The 14645-nt window shown below is 29.0% G+C and overlaps 1 protein-coding gene across 3 annotated transcripts in view; it reads right to left on the reverse strand.

Annotated features, from left to right (window-relative positions):
• Positions 1-5450: 5450 nt before the first annotated feature.
• LOC101239697 (GATOR2 complex protein WDR59) overlaps positions 5451-14645 on the reverse strand; it is a 214285-nt gene continuing 205090 nt past the window's right edge. For 2 of the 3 annotated variants that reach the window (XM_065819080.1, XM_065819079.1), the window contains one exon: positions 5640-5851. Coding sequence is in view for 1 of the 3 variants with exons in the window: in XM_065819078.1 (XP_065675150.1) it covers positions 5715-5851 (137 nt within the window). In the remaining 2 variants the exon portion in view is untranslated. Of the gene's footprint in view, positions 5852-14645 lie in introns of all 3 variants that reach the window. The other variant, XM_065819078.1, reaches the window with a different exon arrangement.

Raw genomic sequence — 14645 nt, forward strand, 5'->3', positions numbered from 1 at the left:
GTACAAAAACTTTTTTAGAGTGTTCTGTTATTTTTGTGTAAAATCGAAAAAAGCAATAAAATTTGGTATGAGTTTGAACTTTTAAATGAGTTTTTTAGTTATTATTAAGTTTTTACTGAGATCTATTAGAATCTTTTGTTACATTTTCGTAGATTGTGTGGCTTTTAAAAATATGCTAAATAAACATAGATGAAGCAAGGAAATTTATGTTTTTTACGGCAAAACCCGTTTTTCTTTACAAAATCTTACTTGAAATGAAAAAATTAGACAAAAGCAACAAAAAAACAGGTTTTTTCTGATTTCTTCTGGAATCTTATGTTATATTTTTGTAGATTCTGTAAGTTTATTGAAAAAATGTTTAAATAAACTTAAAGGAAGCAAGGAAATCTATGTTTTTCACAACAAAACCCCTTTTTCTGTACAAAAACATTTTTTAAATTAAACAAGAAGACAAAGGCAACAAAAAAACAGGTTTTTACCGATATCTTTTGGAATCTTTTGTTATAATCGAAGAATTTTTCTCTATTTTAAATTTTTTATCAAATGAAATGAAATTGAATAAATTCTTTGACAAATAAATAGACATAGGCATAGCAAAGGTTGGGCTTGTGGGGCAGTCACCCCTGGCGCCTCTCTAGAGATGGGGATGCCAAAAAGGGGTTTAGGGCTGAATTTGTTAATGCAATTCAGTCTAAATATTATTGAAAATGAGGTACTTTAGCATAATTTTAGGTGTTTAATATGTTGGAAAACCGTTGTCAGATGTGGGCTCCACCCCAGACCTTGCTGGGGGAACTGACAGCGCTACCCCAGACCCTAGCTGGGAAGGGGAGGGGATCTTAAGCCGCCCCTCTCCCTAGCAGGACCTTAAAGTCTTCCCCACGACATTTTTTTTAGTTCGCATGTCTGTTTCAGGAGGAAAGCGCCAATGTGAATGTGCAAAAAAGGCGTTTCTCTCAATTACTGGGTCTATTACTTTTAGAAAATCATTGGGCAGGAATCTTGACGACTTTATCATTTCAAATACATGTTCTGCTCCATTTGTGAAGTATTTACTTTTTTTTATATGAAACCATCCAGGGACATATGATTTTAAAAGAAAAGAAACTAAGATTTTGCGCTCCTCTGTTGGGGTTTCAAGGCTCAAATACAATCGTAAAACTCTGTTTGCAGTTGTTAACCACCTTGAGTGTGAAATGGCTCCAGGTTCACGAACAGATAAATCTTCTGAACAACTGCTTGATTTAATAGCAGAACTTATATCCAACAAAAACTGCTGATCTTTGCCTAAAATTTTGCGGTCAATTTTTGGAATTTCACAATGGACACTGACAAATTTTACCACTGGTAATTTCTCACACTTATTAAGCTGTGCGCCAATCGGATCGCTAAATGATTTTGATAATGCTACTGGCAATGTTTTCAGCAGACCCAAAAGTTGGTGAAACATGACCAACGTACACGGAACCAGGTTCTTTTAAAATTGAGTAATGTTCCTCTTTTATGGTTCGTCGAAACTGTTTCAATTTCATTTTTTCAACTACTAGAGTTTTGTTCTTCCTCCCATCAAAATACAGTCCTTGAAGTGGGTTATATTTCTCCTTGCTCTGCATTTGAAGTTGTGAACGGTTATCCACTTTTGCTCTTCTAATTTTATTTTTGTCAACAACAAAACTGGGATCATAATTAGTTACGATACCAAAATCTTGCAAAACACTTGAAGCATAGCTGCCGGTGCTCTGTCTGATAATCCATAGCGATCGCTAGTCAGAGCAGTATTTTTCATTGTAATGCGCATCTGCCATGATGGCTTGGTTAGCTTATATTCTTCTAATTCTTCATCGATGACTTCTTTAATGGCTACGGAGGCATCACTATCGAACTCTTTTTGCTTTAGTGTTTCATCTAAATGGTTTGAGCATGAATGTTGCGATAATTGATTATTAGTAGGCAGAGTTCTTTTAAGTTCAGCACATTTCCTATTGTGTCTTTGTGTAATTTTTTTTGTTTCTTTTACGTCAATACTTCCGATTTTACCAGTACATTTACATCCGACATTACCAGTGCATTCTTTGGAAGACCACAAATTTTAGTTCAATGATTTTTTTTTTCTTTTTCACACATACAGATAATTGAAACAGAACACTCGCATAAACAAATTTCAGTGACCATTTGCAGTCTAATGTTATTTTACACTTACACGCCAAGACATCAAACAATAACAATGATTTTTTTTTTAAATCTTCAACTATCTTTTTGAACTTTCCTTTTGCTTTATCACGCTTGAAGGATTTCATAAGATTGCGATAACTGTCATGGTATCCATTTATTAATTGCACAACTCTGTAAATTGTTACTGTGGGTATTGAAGCTTTATCAAACACTGATTTAACTTGTTGTGCAACACAATTTGAAACATTAGAAAACTTAACTGGTCTGTTGTTCGATTTCAAAGCTAGTTTGTAATTTTCATTAAACAACATTTGAGAACATCTTCATAAGTTGGAAGTTTATTTGCAGATAATTCTATTGGATGACCAAAAATCGGGCACTTAAATTCGCTACGAGTAATTTTTATAAAAACAGCCCTGACAGATTGGTTAATATTTTAAAATAATCGAAACAAAGTTATACCAAAACAAGTTGTTGTGGGAAGAAAAACACCAATTTTGCAGCGCATTTTGGGAATACTCTAAAGCGCACTTTGTTACGAAAATGATAAAAAGCGAGTATTTATTCAAATATTCAAGTACGATGCACTAGCTCCAGATGTAAAATATTTGTATTACTTTTTTTGCATTTTCCTTAGAAACCCTTGAGGCATGTTTTCCGCGGTATAGAGAATCAAAAATCAGGAGAAAAAAAACTTTCGGCCCACCCTATTAATTATAAAAAGACAAAACGAACAAAATTTTGTCGATTTTATGAGTTTATTACAAAAATGTTAAAATAAACTTAGAAGAAGAATCTTTTAGAATCTTCTGTTATATTTGTGTAAAAATAGACAAAAGCAACAAAATTTGGTAGATTCAATGAGTTTATTAGTTATTATTAAGTATTCACTGAGTTCTATTGGAATCTCTTGTTACATTTTCGAAGATTCAGTGGCTTTTTAAAAAAAATGCTAAATAAACTTAGATGAAGCAAGGAAATTTATGTTTTTTACGACAAAACCCGTTTTTCTGTACAAAAACTTACTTGAAATGAAAAAATTAGACAAAAGCAACCAAAAAACAGGTTTTTTCTGATTTTTTTTGGAATCTTATGTTATATTTTTTTAAATTCTGTAAGTTTATTGAAAAAATGTTTAAATAAACTTAAAGGAAGCAAGGAAACCTATGTCTTTTACGACATAACCCCTATTTCTGTACAAAAACTTTTTTCAGATTAAAGAAGAAGACAAAGGCAACAAAAAAAACAGGTTTTAACTGATATCTTTTGGAATCTTTTGTTATATTTGTGTATAAAAAGACAAAAGGAACAAAATTCTGTCGATTTTGCGAGTTTATTACAAAAATGTTAAAATAAACTTAGAAGAAGCATTGAAATCTATGTTTTTAAGGAAAAAACCCATTTTGCTGTTCAAATACTTACTTAAAATTGAGAAATAAGACTAAAGCAAAAAAAAAAAAAACTTTCACTGAGTTCCATTGGAATCTCTTGTTACATTTTTGTAGATTCTGTTGATTTAAAAAAAAAAATGCTAAAACATTTTTGTAGATTTAGTGGATTTATTAGAAAAAATATTAAAAATTTGATGTACGCAAGGGGAACCTATGATTTTCACGACGAAGCCCTTTTTTCTGTACAAAAACTTACTTAAATTAAACAATAATACAAAGTAACAAAAAAATAACTCTTTACTGATATCTTTTGGAATCTTCTGTTATACTTGTGTAAAAATAGACAAAAGCAACAAAATTTGGTAGATTCAATGAGTTTATTAGTTGTTATTAAGTTTTCACTTAGTTCTATTGGAATCTCTTGTTACATCTTTGTAGATTCTGTGGCTTTTTAAAAATAAAAAATGCAAAATTAGTTTTGTAGATTCTATGGATATGTTAGAAAATATATATTTTTTTTGTTCAAAAACTTACTTGAATTTATTAAAAATAAGACAAAAGCAACAAAACAAAAAAAATGGTTTTTACTGATTTATTTTGGCATCTTTTTGTGTAAAAAAAGACAGACGCAACAAAATTTTGTAGATTCTATGAGTTTATCAGTTATTATTGAGTTTTCACTGAGTTCTATTGGAATCTTCTGTTATATTTTTGTGAATTCAGTTGCTTTTTAAAAAAATGCAAAAATAATTTTGTAGATATTACGGATTTATTAAAAAAAATATTAATATAAATTTGAGGTACGCAAGGGAACCTAAAATTTTCGCGACAAAGCCCCTTTTTCTGAACAAAAACTTGCCTAAAATTAAACAATAAGACAAAAGCAACAAAAAAACGGATTTTTACTGATATCTTTTAGAATCTTTTGTTATATTTGTGTAGATTTTGTTGGTTTATTTGAAAAAATGTTAAAATAATGTTGAGGGAAGGTTGGGAACTAATGTTTTTTACGATAAAACCATTTTTTCTTGACGAAAACTTAATCAAAATTATAAAATGAGACCAATGCAACAAAAAACAGGTCTGCATTGATTTCTTTTGGAATCTTTTCTTATATTTTTGTAGATTATGTGGATTTGTTAGAAAGGTGAGCAAAGGAACCTAAAACTTTTACAACAAATCTCTTTTTTCTGTACAAAAACTTACTTAAAATTGAAAAAGAAGTGACAAATGTAATTAATTGACAAATAAAATAATTGACAAATGCAATAAAAAAAACAGTTTTCATTGATTTCTATTGGAATCTTTTGTTACATTTTTTTAGATTTTGTTGGTTTAATAGAAAAATTGTTAAAATAAACTTAGTGGAAGCAAGGAAATCCAAGTATTTCACGACAAAACCCCTTTTTCTTTTCAAAAACTTACTTAAAATTAAAAAAGAAGACAAAAGCAACAAAAGAACATGTTTTTACTGATTTTTTTTGGAATCCTTTGTTATATCTTTATAGATTCTGTGAGTTTATTTAAAAAAATAGTACAATAAACTTGAGGGAAGCAAGGAAACCAAATTTTTTACAAAAAAACCGCTTTTTCTGTTCAAAAACTTACTCAAAATTAAAAATGAGACGAAAGCAACAAAAAAACATGTTTTTACTGATTTCTTTTTGAATCTTTTTTTCTATTTTTGTAGATTCTGTGGGTTTATTTGAAAAAATGTTCAAATACTCTTTAGGGAAGGAAGAGTACCTAAGTTTTTTACGAGTTTGGTTAGCTAGAATGAGGAAGAGTGTTCAATAAAAAACATTAATAAAATTCTAAGAATGTGTTTGTAGGTCTGTTCTTATATATGTTATGCAATTTGTTTATTGTAATAAAATTTTTCGCTAATAAACATAGTTCATATTTATATTTTTTTCTTTGGTAAATTTAGTACTTTGACTTTGACTTTAACTTTGGTAAATAAAATATGTAAATACTAAAAATAACAAAAATTTTAATGTATAAAAATTATAAACTTATAAAATACTAGCCATAATAAATTTTCTTGCATTGCAAAAATTTTCTTGCATTATTCAATTTTGTAAACAAAAACTGATGATTATTACCATCCGATCTTAACATGCACAACGAATCTTAATGGAGATTCATTATTTACTCGGAAGAAAATTTCCCAATACGCACACAATAACAACCGCAACCAGAAGCACACCAATCGTGTTGTCTGAACCATCCCATTAAATGAAACATATGACCACCATGACCACAAACAATACAAAAACTCAACAGACCTAAAATAAAAGTGAAAATTTATTTGAGTTTTGAAATTGATATTCCAGAACTAAAAGTTCTTGGAATATCAATTTGAAAACTTTTGGAATTATTTTTTAAAATTTGGAATATCAATTTCAAAAAAAGTTCTTCAAAAAATTGTGAAAAGATTGAAAGATCTAAAAAGAAGATTTTCGAAACGGAATTTCAAAAACTCAACTTTTATGTCAAATACCGTAAGATTGGGTGGCTTTGGCCCTACGGGATAACTTTAGCCCAAGCAAAATTTTTGTTTAAAAATGGTTTAAAATCGATACCTCAAGGTATGCCGGTTAATGTTTAGCAGCAAATTGTGGGAAATTTATTATTTATTTAGTCTAACTTAGTTTACTTAACTCGAGTCTTTGTGATATTATTGTAAGTTGCACTTTAGAAGAAGCACCTAAAATCCGAATTTTTTTAGGTGTGTAAACTTTTACATCGATAGCAGTACCTGGAGAAGGTTTTTTATTGGAATATACACTGAATTAATTTTAAACCATTAGTGTTTGATTTTATCTTGTTATATCTAATTAATATACACTGATTTAATTTTAAACCATTAGTGTTTGATTTATATCTTTTTATATCTAATATCATTAGTGTTTGATTTATATCTTGTTATATCTAATTAATATACACTGAATTAATTTTAAACCATTAGTGTTTGATTTTATCTTGTTATATCTAATTAATATACACTGAATTAATTTTAAACCATTAGTGTTTGATTTTATCTTGTTATATCTAATTAATATACACTGAATTAATTTTAAACCATTAGTGTTTGATTTTATCTTGTTATATCAAATTAATATACACTGAATTAATTTTAAACCATTAGTGTTTGATTTTATCTTGTTATATCTAATTAATATACACTGAATTAATTTTAAACCATTAGTGTTTGATTTTATCTTGTTATATCTAATTAATATACACTGAATTAATTTTAAACCATTAGTGTTTGATTTTATCTTGTTTTGAAAGCTTAACAGTTTATTACTATTTTGCAATTGAGATTAAAAAAAAATAGGTTGTCTTTGGCCCACTACATAGGGTGACATTGGCCCGGGCTAAAGTCACCCTATGTAGAGTAAACCTTTTTTAGTGATCATTTATAGATATTATAGTAGTTACTATGTTGGAATGAAAAATTTTGTAGTAGTAATGCAATAGAAAATCAGTATAACAGTTTGTATTAGTAAATAGCGAAATTTGTTTAGTTTAAATATGCCACAAAATTACAAGCTAAATCGTGGGAAAAGAAAATATGTTACTTATACTTTAGAACAGTTAGACAATGCATTAAAAAAATTTTGAAGAATGGTTTAATTACTCAACGACAAGCAGCTTTGAAATACGATATACCAAGATCAACATTAAAAAACAAAATAAAACAGACATATCCTCAAAAGTACATCAAAAGAAGAAGACATGTTTAAGGCATATGCAATAAAATCATCAACGTTTGGTTTTCCTGTTGATAAATATGATTTAAGATGCATAGTAAAAGGGTATTTAGAGAAAAAAGGCGTCTTTATACCTCAGTTCAAAAATAATTTTCCAGGTGGCGATTAGATTCGATCTTTTTTAAAAAGAAATCCAGAACTCACAGTAAAATTTGCAAGCAACATAAAGCGAAAGAGAGCAGATATAGGAATGACTGTGATTGATAAATCTTTATAAATCTACCAAATGAAATAAGTAATATATCACCTGATAAAATATGGAATTATGATGAAACCAATCTCAGTGATGATCTAGGTAAAAAAAAAATATTAACAAAGCGTGGATGTAAGTATCCTGAACGCATAATAAATTCTACAAAGACCTCGTTCTCTGTAATGTTTTGTGGCAATGCTAATGGTGAATTGCTACCACCTTGTTGTTTACAAAGCTGAGTCGTTATGGAATACATGGATGGAATATGGGCCACCAAAAGCATGTTATAGCAGATCAAAAAGTGGTTGGTTTGACTCAACATGTTTTGAGGACTGGTTTTTCTCTTTACTTCTTCCAAGACTTAAGAAGGCTCAAGGAAGAAGTGTCATTATAGGTGATAACGTATCTTCACATTTGAGCATTGCAGTACTGGATGCATGTCAAAGCAATAACATAGGATTTGTGGCATTACCAGCAAACTCTACACATCTCACACAGCCATTAGATGTTGCCTACTTTAGACCTATGAAGATTAACTGGCGCAAAATATTATGTGAATGGAAGGAGAAAGAAAAAGGAAGGAGAGTTGCTTCTCTTCCTAAAGATGAATTTCCTAGACTTTTAGACCGTTTAATAACCAACTTAAATGAACATGGGAATGATAACCTTAGAGCTGCTTTTCGCAAAACTGGAATTTTTCCATCAGACAAGTCTCAAGTGCTTTCACGACTACCATGTTGTAATGTAGGTTTAGACTCAACTACTGATTTAGTAAGCCAATCATTTTTAGATCATTTATGTAAGTCACTGGATGATCCCTCAAATGGTTCTAAAAAACCAAAGCGACGTAAAGTATGTGCTGTCCCAGGTAAAAGCTTATGTTCAACAGATATATCATCTTGTGTTATAAATGAAAATAATAGATTAAATTCAAATAATGTAGATACACCTATCAGTATTATAAATACAATTGAGACCAACAACATTGACTTTGCTGGCCCAAGTACAAATACTGGAACTACTGAGACTTCTAATCTATTTTTTGCGGATGTAAGTTTAGTTGTAGAAAGTCATACAGAATCTTTAGATCATTCAGCATTAGGCAAAAAGAACTTTCAAAATATTGATAAAACAAAAAATGTTTGTAAAAAGGAGAAATAGAGAATTGTTAGTAATTGAACTTGTAGAGAATTGTTATGTAATTGTTAAATGCAATGGAGAGTTAAATCCTGGACAGGTTTGTTTATTTATTTTGAATTATTTATATTTAGCTAATCAATTAGTAAACTTTATAACTAATTATTTTAATAACTAATATTATTTAATGTAATAACTATTGAATAATTTTAAAGTAACTTTCGAAATTTTTTTTTATGCAGTTGAAAAAATTAAGAAAAAATGGAGAAGAAATTACTATTATGAAAAAAAAATGGACTTAACTGGAAATGGTCACTACCAGCAGTGCAACTTTTTTTTCCCCAGTCTGAAATAGTCGATTTTATTGAGGAACCAAAGAAAATTTCGAAAAGAGGAATTTATTCAGTTCCAGAACTTTTTCACTAAATTTTTTAAAACATTTATTTAGTCATTTTTGTTTACTTTATACCTAAACTGTTTTGTTTACTTGGTACCTATACTTGTTTAGTTTGTACATATATTTTATTTACTGTATACAAGAACTTTGTTACTAAATCTTTTTTTGTCACTTTATTTTTGTAAATTTATTTTCTTTGCCTAAATATTGTTGTTTTTATTGTTGTTTTGCTTCCTTTAGTCCCTTTTTACAGGGTTAGGCCAAAGTCACCCTAACACACAGCGCGACTTTGGCCCACCATTTAAACCACCCAAAAGATACTTCAGGTAAATAATTTTCAAATGGGAGACAGATAGTTCTAACTGTCCTTTCTATGTACTTCTAATAGTACTTAGTGTTTGAGGAAATAACTTTTGTGGCTTTCATGCAATAGACATTAAGGTGCAAAATGGGCCAAAGCCACCCAATCTTACAGTAGCTGTTAAATAGAAACCATGCTGTTAAATAAGGAATCATGCTGTTTTTAATTTGCAAAAACAATAATTATAAGCTAAAGACACAAAAAAAAAAAAAATTCTTATAACAATTTTTGAAAGAAATTTCCTTGTAATGTAATATATAAAATAAAAAAAGTAAATGTAAATAAAATAAAAATGATGTAAATTTATCAAATCGTTGCAATAACCTGTTAAACAAAAGCTTATCGTTGTAATAATCTGTTATAGGATATTAAAAAAGTCTATTGCATATTATATATCCAAAATCCCTGTCGCTAAACTTTTTAAATAGTCACCACATTTTTCAAAAAAATATAAAACATGATATTAGTTTTTGAAGCCTTGCATCATATTGTAAAAACGCCACAAATATTTTAAAAATCATTGATATTCTAATTCACACTTAATAAAACATTATCAAGTATATATCGCTATCAAGTATATTCGTACATTATCTTCAGTAAAACATATTTGTACATAAATTATCTTCAATAAAGCATATTTGTACATAAATTATCTTCAATAAAGCATATTCGTAGATAAATTATCTTCAATAAAGCATATTTGTGCATATATTATATTTAAAATTTTAAGGTCATTTTATTGAATTGTATCCTTATTTGTAAGTTAATCAGGGTCAAATAAATATGTAAAGAATATCACAACAAAACTATAAATAAAACATGTCTTAGATGGTTTTTATTTAACATTTTTTGTTTAAACAGCAGTTCGAAATAAACGAACTGAAATCTTTTTGTCCCTGAGCAATAAGAATTTTTGTTGATAAGTTGGATATATAAAAAAAGTTAACGGTCAGAGTTAAGCCACTGTTCTTATGGGTAGCTCTCTGAACAAAACAATGTATTAAATTTCTTTGAGAGGAAAACTGGTTAAAATTTTACAATTAAATTAATTGGAATCTAGCAAGAAAAGCAAGTTCAAGAAAAATTGATTAAAAAAGATTAGTTATCATATCAATGTATATTACCCCACATTGCAAACAATTCAACATATTTCATAGCTATCATACTTAAAAATCCGAATAATCTGGTTATAATATAAACCTGGTTATATCTTCTTATTTACATAGTTCGTGACTTAAATAGATGTGAAATGAAGCCACAAGCAAAAATACCACTTATAGCAAATAAATCGTGATCCAGCTCGAGTAACAACATCAAAAATGTTGCTTTGACGTTATTCTAACAATGCACCTACAATTTCCTCCAAAATATAAGCAATCATTTATAAAATAATTTTTTTCTACCAGCATAGAGCAACTGAATAAAAAAATTTTTCTAAAAAAAATACTTTTAAACAGAATCAAATTGTTAACTTTACATATGTTGCATGTATTTTAATGTAAAAATGTGATTTTTAGATGTATTTTAATGTAAAAATGTTATTTTCCAAAACACTAGCAATTTCTATAACTTTTAAAAACAAAAATAATTTAGCTTTGCGGAGAGTATCATATTATAAGGATTGAGATCACAGTTTTGGATTGTTTTGGTAAGAGAAATTTATAATATTATGAATTTCTGTCTAACAATCAATTGGGGTATTGGTTTATTTAAAAGTACGCAGGTCTAAAGGTTAAATTTTAGATCCTAAATATAATGGCAGAAAAAGAGTATAATTTAGCTTTCTAAGTATGTTTAATTAAAGAAATTAAAAAAGAAGTTAAAACAAAAATTGTCACCAAGTACTCTATTAACAAGTCTATTATATTAAATAATCTAACAGTTTAATCAGAGCAGTTTTTTAGAAGCGGAACATAAGGGTGGAAGACGAGGCAAAACATGTAGTTTGACATAAAAACTGTTTATCATATCAAAAAGAATCCTTTTGAAAACACTACTGATACCATTAATAAACTAAAACATTCAGTGTCCAAAAGTTTGCAGACAGTTCCAACTTTCAGGACTTCTGAGCTTCAGAGCAGCTATAAAGTTATAGAGCAGCAAAAAACCTTTTCATTTCTCCAAAGAATTAAAAAAACACTAGGCTATTATTGATTGGGAAAGTGTATTGTTGAGGGATGAATACAGTTTAAAAGGTCCTGATGTCAATTTAACGGTATGTAGATCTAAAGGTAAATTTTTGTATCCTAAATACACAAAAGGAACGCTTAAGCATGGTCATGGAAATGGTGGAATGGTTTCAGGTTGTGTTCTTGATTTTAGTGGAGTTTGTCCGATCCATCAAGTAAATGGCATGGTAAAAGTACCGCTCAATGTACCGCTAGGTGTAGTACATGCTAGGTGTACCGCTAGGTGTAGTACATGCTAGGTGTACCGCTAGGTGTAGTACATGCTAGGTGTACCGCTAGGTGTAGTACATGCTAGGTGTACCGCTAGGTGTAGTACATGCTAGGTGTTTTTTATAATCCTAGTTAAGACAAAATATTTGTTCAGTAACTTAGTTTTTACTTTTACAAGTTGAAAAAATACTCCTGTTAGAATGTCTAAAAAGGTGTTGAATGGCGTCAAAAAAGCAATAAATGTGGTTGCAATCAATTCAAGAAAATATCTACTAGTTAAAAACCTAGGAACAACTAACAAACGACTTGGCGGTGTCATTGAAATCGCAAAGACAAAATGAATATTGCGCAATTTTTTCCAAAGATGAGGAAGAGTCGTTATATAAAAAACAAGAATATGTATCATCATTGAGAAACAAGACTTTTTTTTATAAACTACTTAAGTAAAAAGAAATAAAATCTTTATTTTTTATGATTATTGCATTAAGAAAACTAAACTTATGGTGTTTAGTTTTTTGGTATTGTGATTTCAATAATTTATTTAGATGCTTCAAGGTCAGAGTTGACGAAGACAATGTTGAATTTTTTGGGAGTAAGAAAGCAACCCTGTACTAAAAACACCTAAATATGGATAAAACCTAATTCGGTTTTATCCATATTTAGGTGTTTTTACTACAGAATGACTTATGAACGGTTTAAAAAAAAGCTTTATATCTTTTATATTATATCAAATTTATAATTTTTTTAATATATATATAAAATAAACTTTAATACATGCCAAACCCAATGATAAAAAAGATAAATCGAAAATCAATTTACAATTGTATTAGCTTTCAACTTGAAATGTAACAAAATTAACAAAAAAAAAGAAAACCAAGCAAACTTAGTTGCAAATATAAAATAAAAATTGTATTAGCACTATTTGTGCTAAATTTGACGCTGACTAATATTATGCAAAAAAATGCAATATTTTTTATTATTTCTAAAATTAAATTCAAAATAAGACAGAAACCAAAAACAAGCAAAAAAAAAAAAGATATCTAATTCCGGATGCAGGTATTTATCATTTATTCACACATAATCTTGTAAATGTGTTAATTTAATTCCAGATACATGTGATTATTAATGCAGCCAAGTCAAAACAAATAATAGAGAAAGAAGCTGGATTACAGTAAGCTCTTTAAACCATTAATGGAAAACAATGTCAGATGAATAAGCTTCTAAATGTTTCATAGTGCCGAAACTATTGACGACCAAGCAAAAGGCAAATACATATATCTGCTGGAGCTGGTGCACCAAAAAAAACAAAAATATCTAGGTAATTATTGTCGATCTGTTAAAATTTTTGAGAGATATTGGTTTTGATTTGAAGAGAAGTAAAGTTTTAGATATTGTCGAAACTATCTGAATGAATCAGAGCAAAACTCATTTATTCAAAGATGGGAAACCAACTAAAAAATGGTACAGCAGATTAATGAAATATATAATAAAAATATTAAAATGAAGAGTAAGAAAAGCTGGTGGCATACAAACTAATAGAGCAGTGGCTAAACAGCAGTGGCTAAACCGCAGTGGCTAAACAGTTGAAAATAATTGACGACTGGTTTAACCAAGTAGACACCATCTATTTTAAGCGCAAACTCATTAATAAGCCATTTCATATTTTTAATTGTGATGAGTCTGGATTATGCGACCAAGACAAAGTTAAAATGGTATGCAGAAAAGGTACCAAAAATTCAAAAAAAAAACTCCAAAAAACGACAAGAAAATGGCTACTATTTAGACATATTGTGATGCTTATGGAAGTTATTTGCCACATCAAGTAATTAACAAAGGAAAGCATATTATGAAAACCTGGTGCATAGGTGACGCTGATGTTTACTATAATATTAGTGAATATGAATCGGGTTATATAATGTTTTATATAATAATAGTGAATCGTGTTATATAATGTTTATTATAATAATAATGAATTGGGTTGGATGGAGTCAAAACAACTTCTTGAGTGATTCAAATCAGTGCTTTTGCCTCACGCAAATAAACTTGAAGGGTTTAAACTGCTATTTCTTGATAGTCATGCCTCAACAAAGTAGTTTAGAATTGAAAAAAGTAGCCTTCGAAAATAATAGTGTACTTTGGCACTTACCTGCTCATAATTTTTTACAGTCTTTAGAGGTAGATGTCTTTGAAAGAATTAAAGGCGAATGGAAACAAACAGTAGACAATTTTTTAACTAGAAATAATTTCAATCATTAACGAATAGACAATTTTTTGCCATGTTTAAGGGTCTTATGGAAAAAAATTCTTATAAACCTGGAAACGCTTGCAGTGGCTTTAGCAGTAGTGGTTTATTTGCCCTTATCCACCAAAAATTTCCTCTGAAAAACTGCAATTGGCAACATTTTTAAGGCTGTTGAAGAAAAAAGCATTAATAATTTATTTTAGCCTGGAACCAATTCACCTAAAACTCTTAAAACGCCATTATTAGGAATGTCAAACTGAGAAGTGCTACTACTCAGAAGTTTAAATACCATAAATGAAACAGTTAAAAAGGCAGGAAAAGATATCTAATAATCAGTTTTAATGTTTTAGCCGATGCTACTGACAAAGTCAAACAAAAATCAAAAAAACCTAAACAAACGTGGACAAACATTCTACCAAAAAAATATCTAGTGAGCAAAAAAGAAAAAAAAAAACAGCTGCTGCGTCTCAAAAAGAGGAAAATGTAAAAAAAAATTGAAGAACATGGCTAGGATTTGATAAGGACATAAAAAATCTATCTAATATTATAAAAAATAACCAATATGCACCTAAAA

Source organism: Hydra vulgaris, chromosome 15 (assembly GCF_038396675.1).
Source record: "Hydra vulgaris chromosome 15, alternate assembly HydraT2T_AEP".
In the NCBI taxonomy this organism is placed as follows: domain Eukaryota; kingdom Metazoa; phylum Cnidaria; class Hydrozoa; order Anthoathecata; family Hydridae; genus Hydra; species Hydra vulgaris.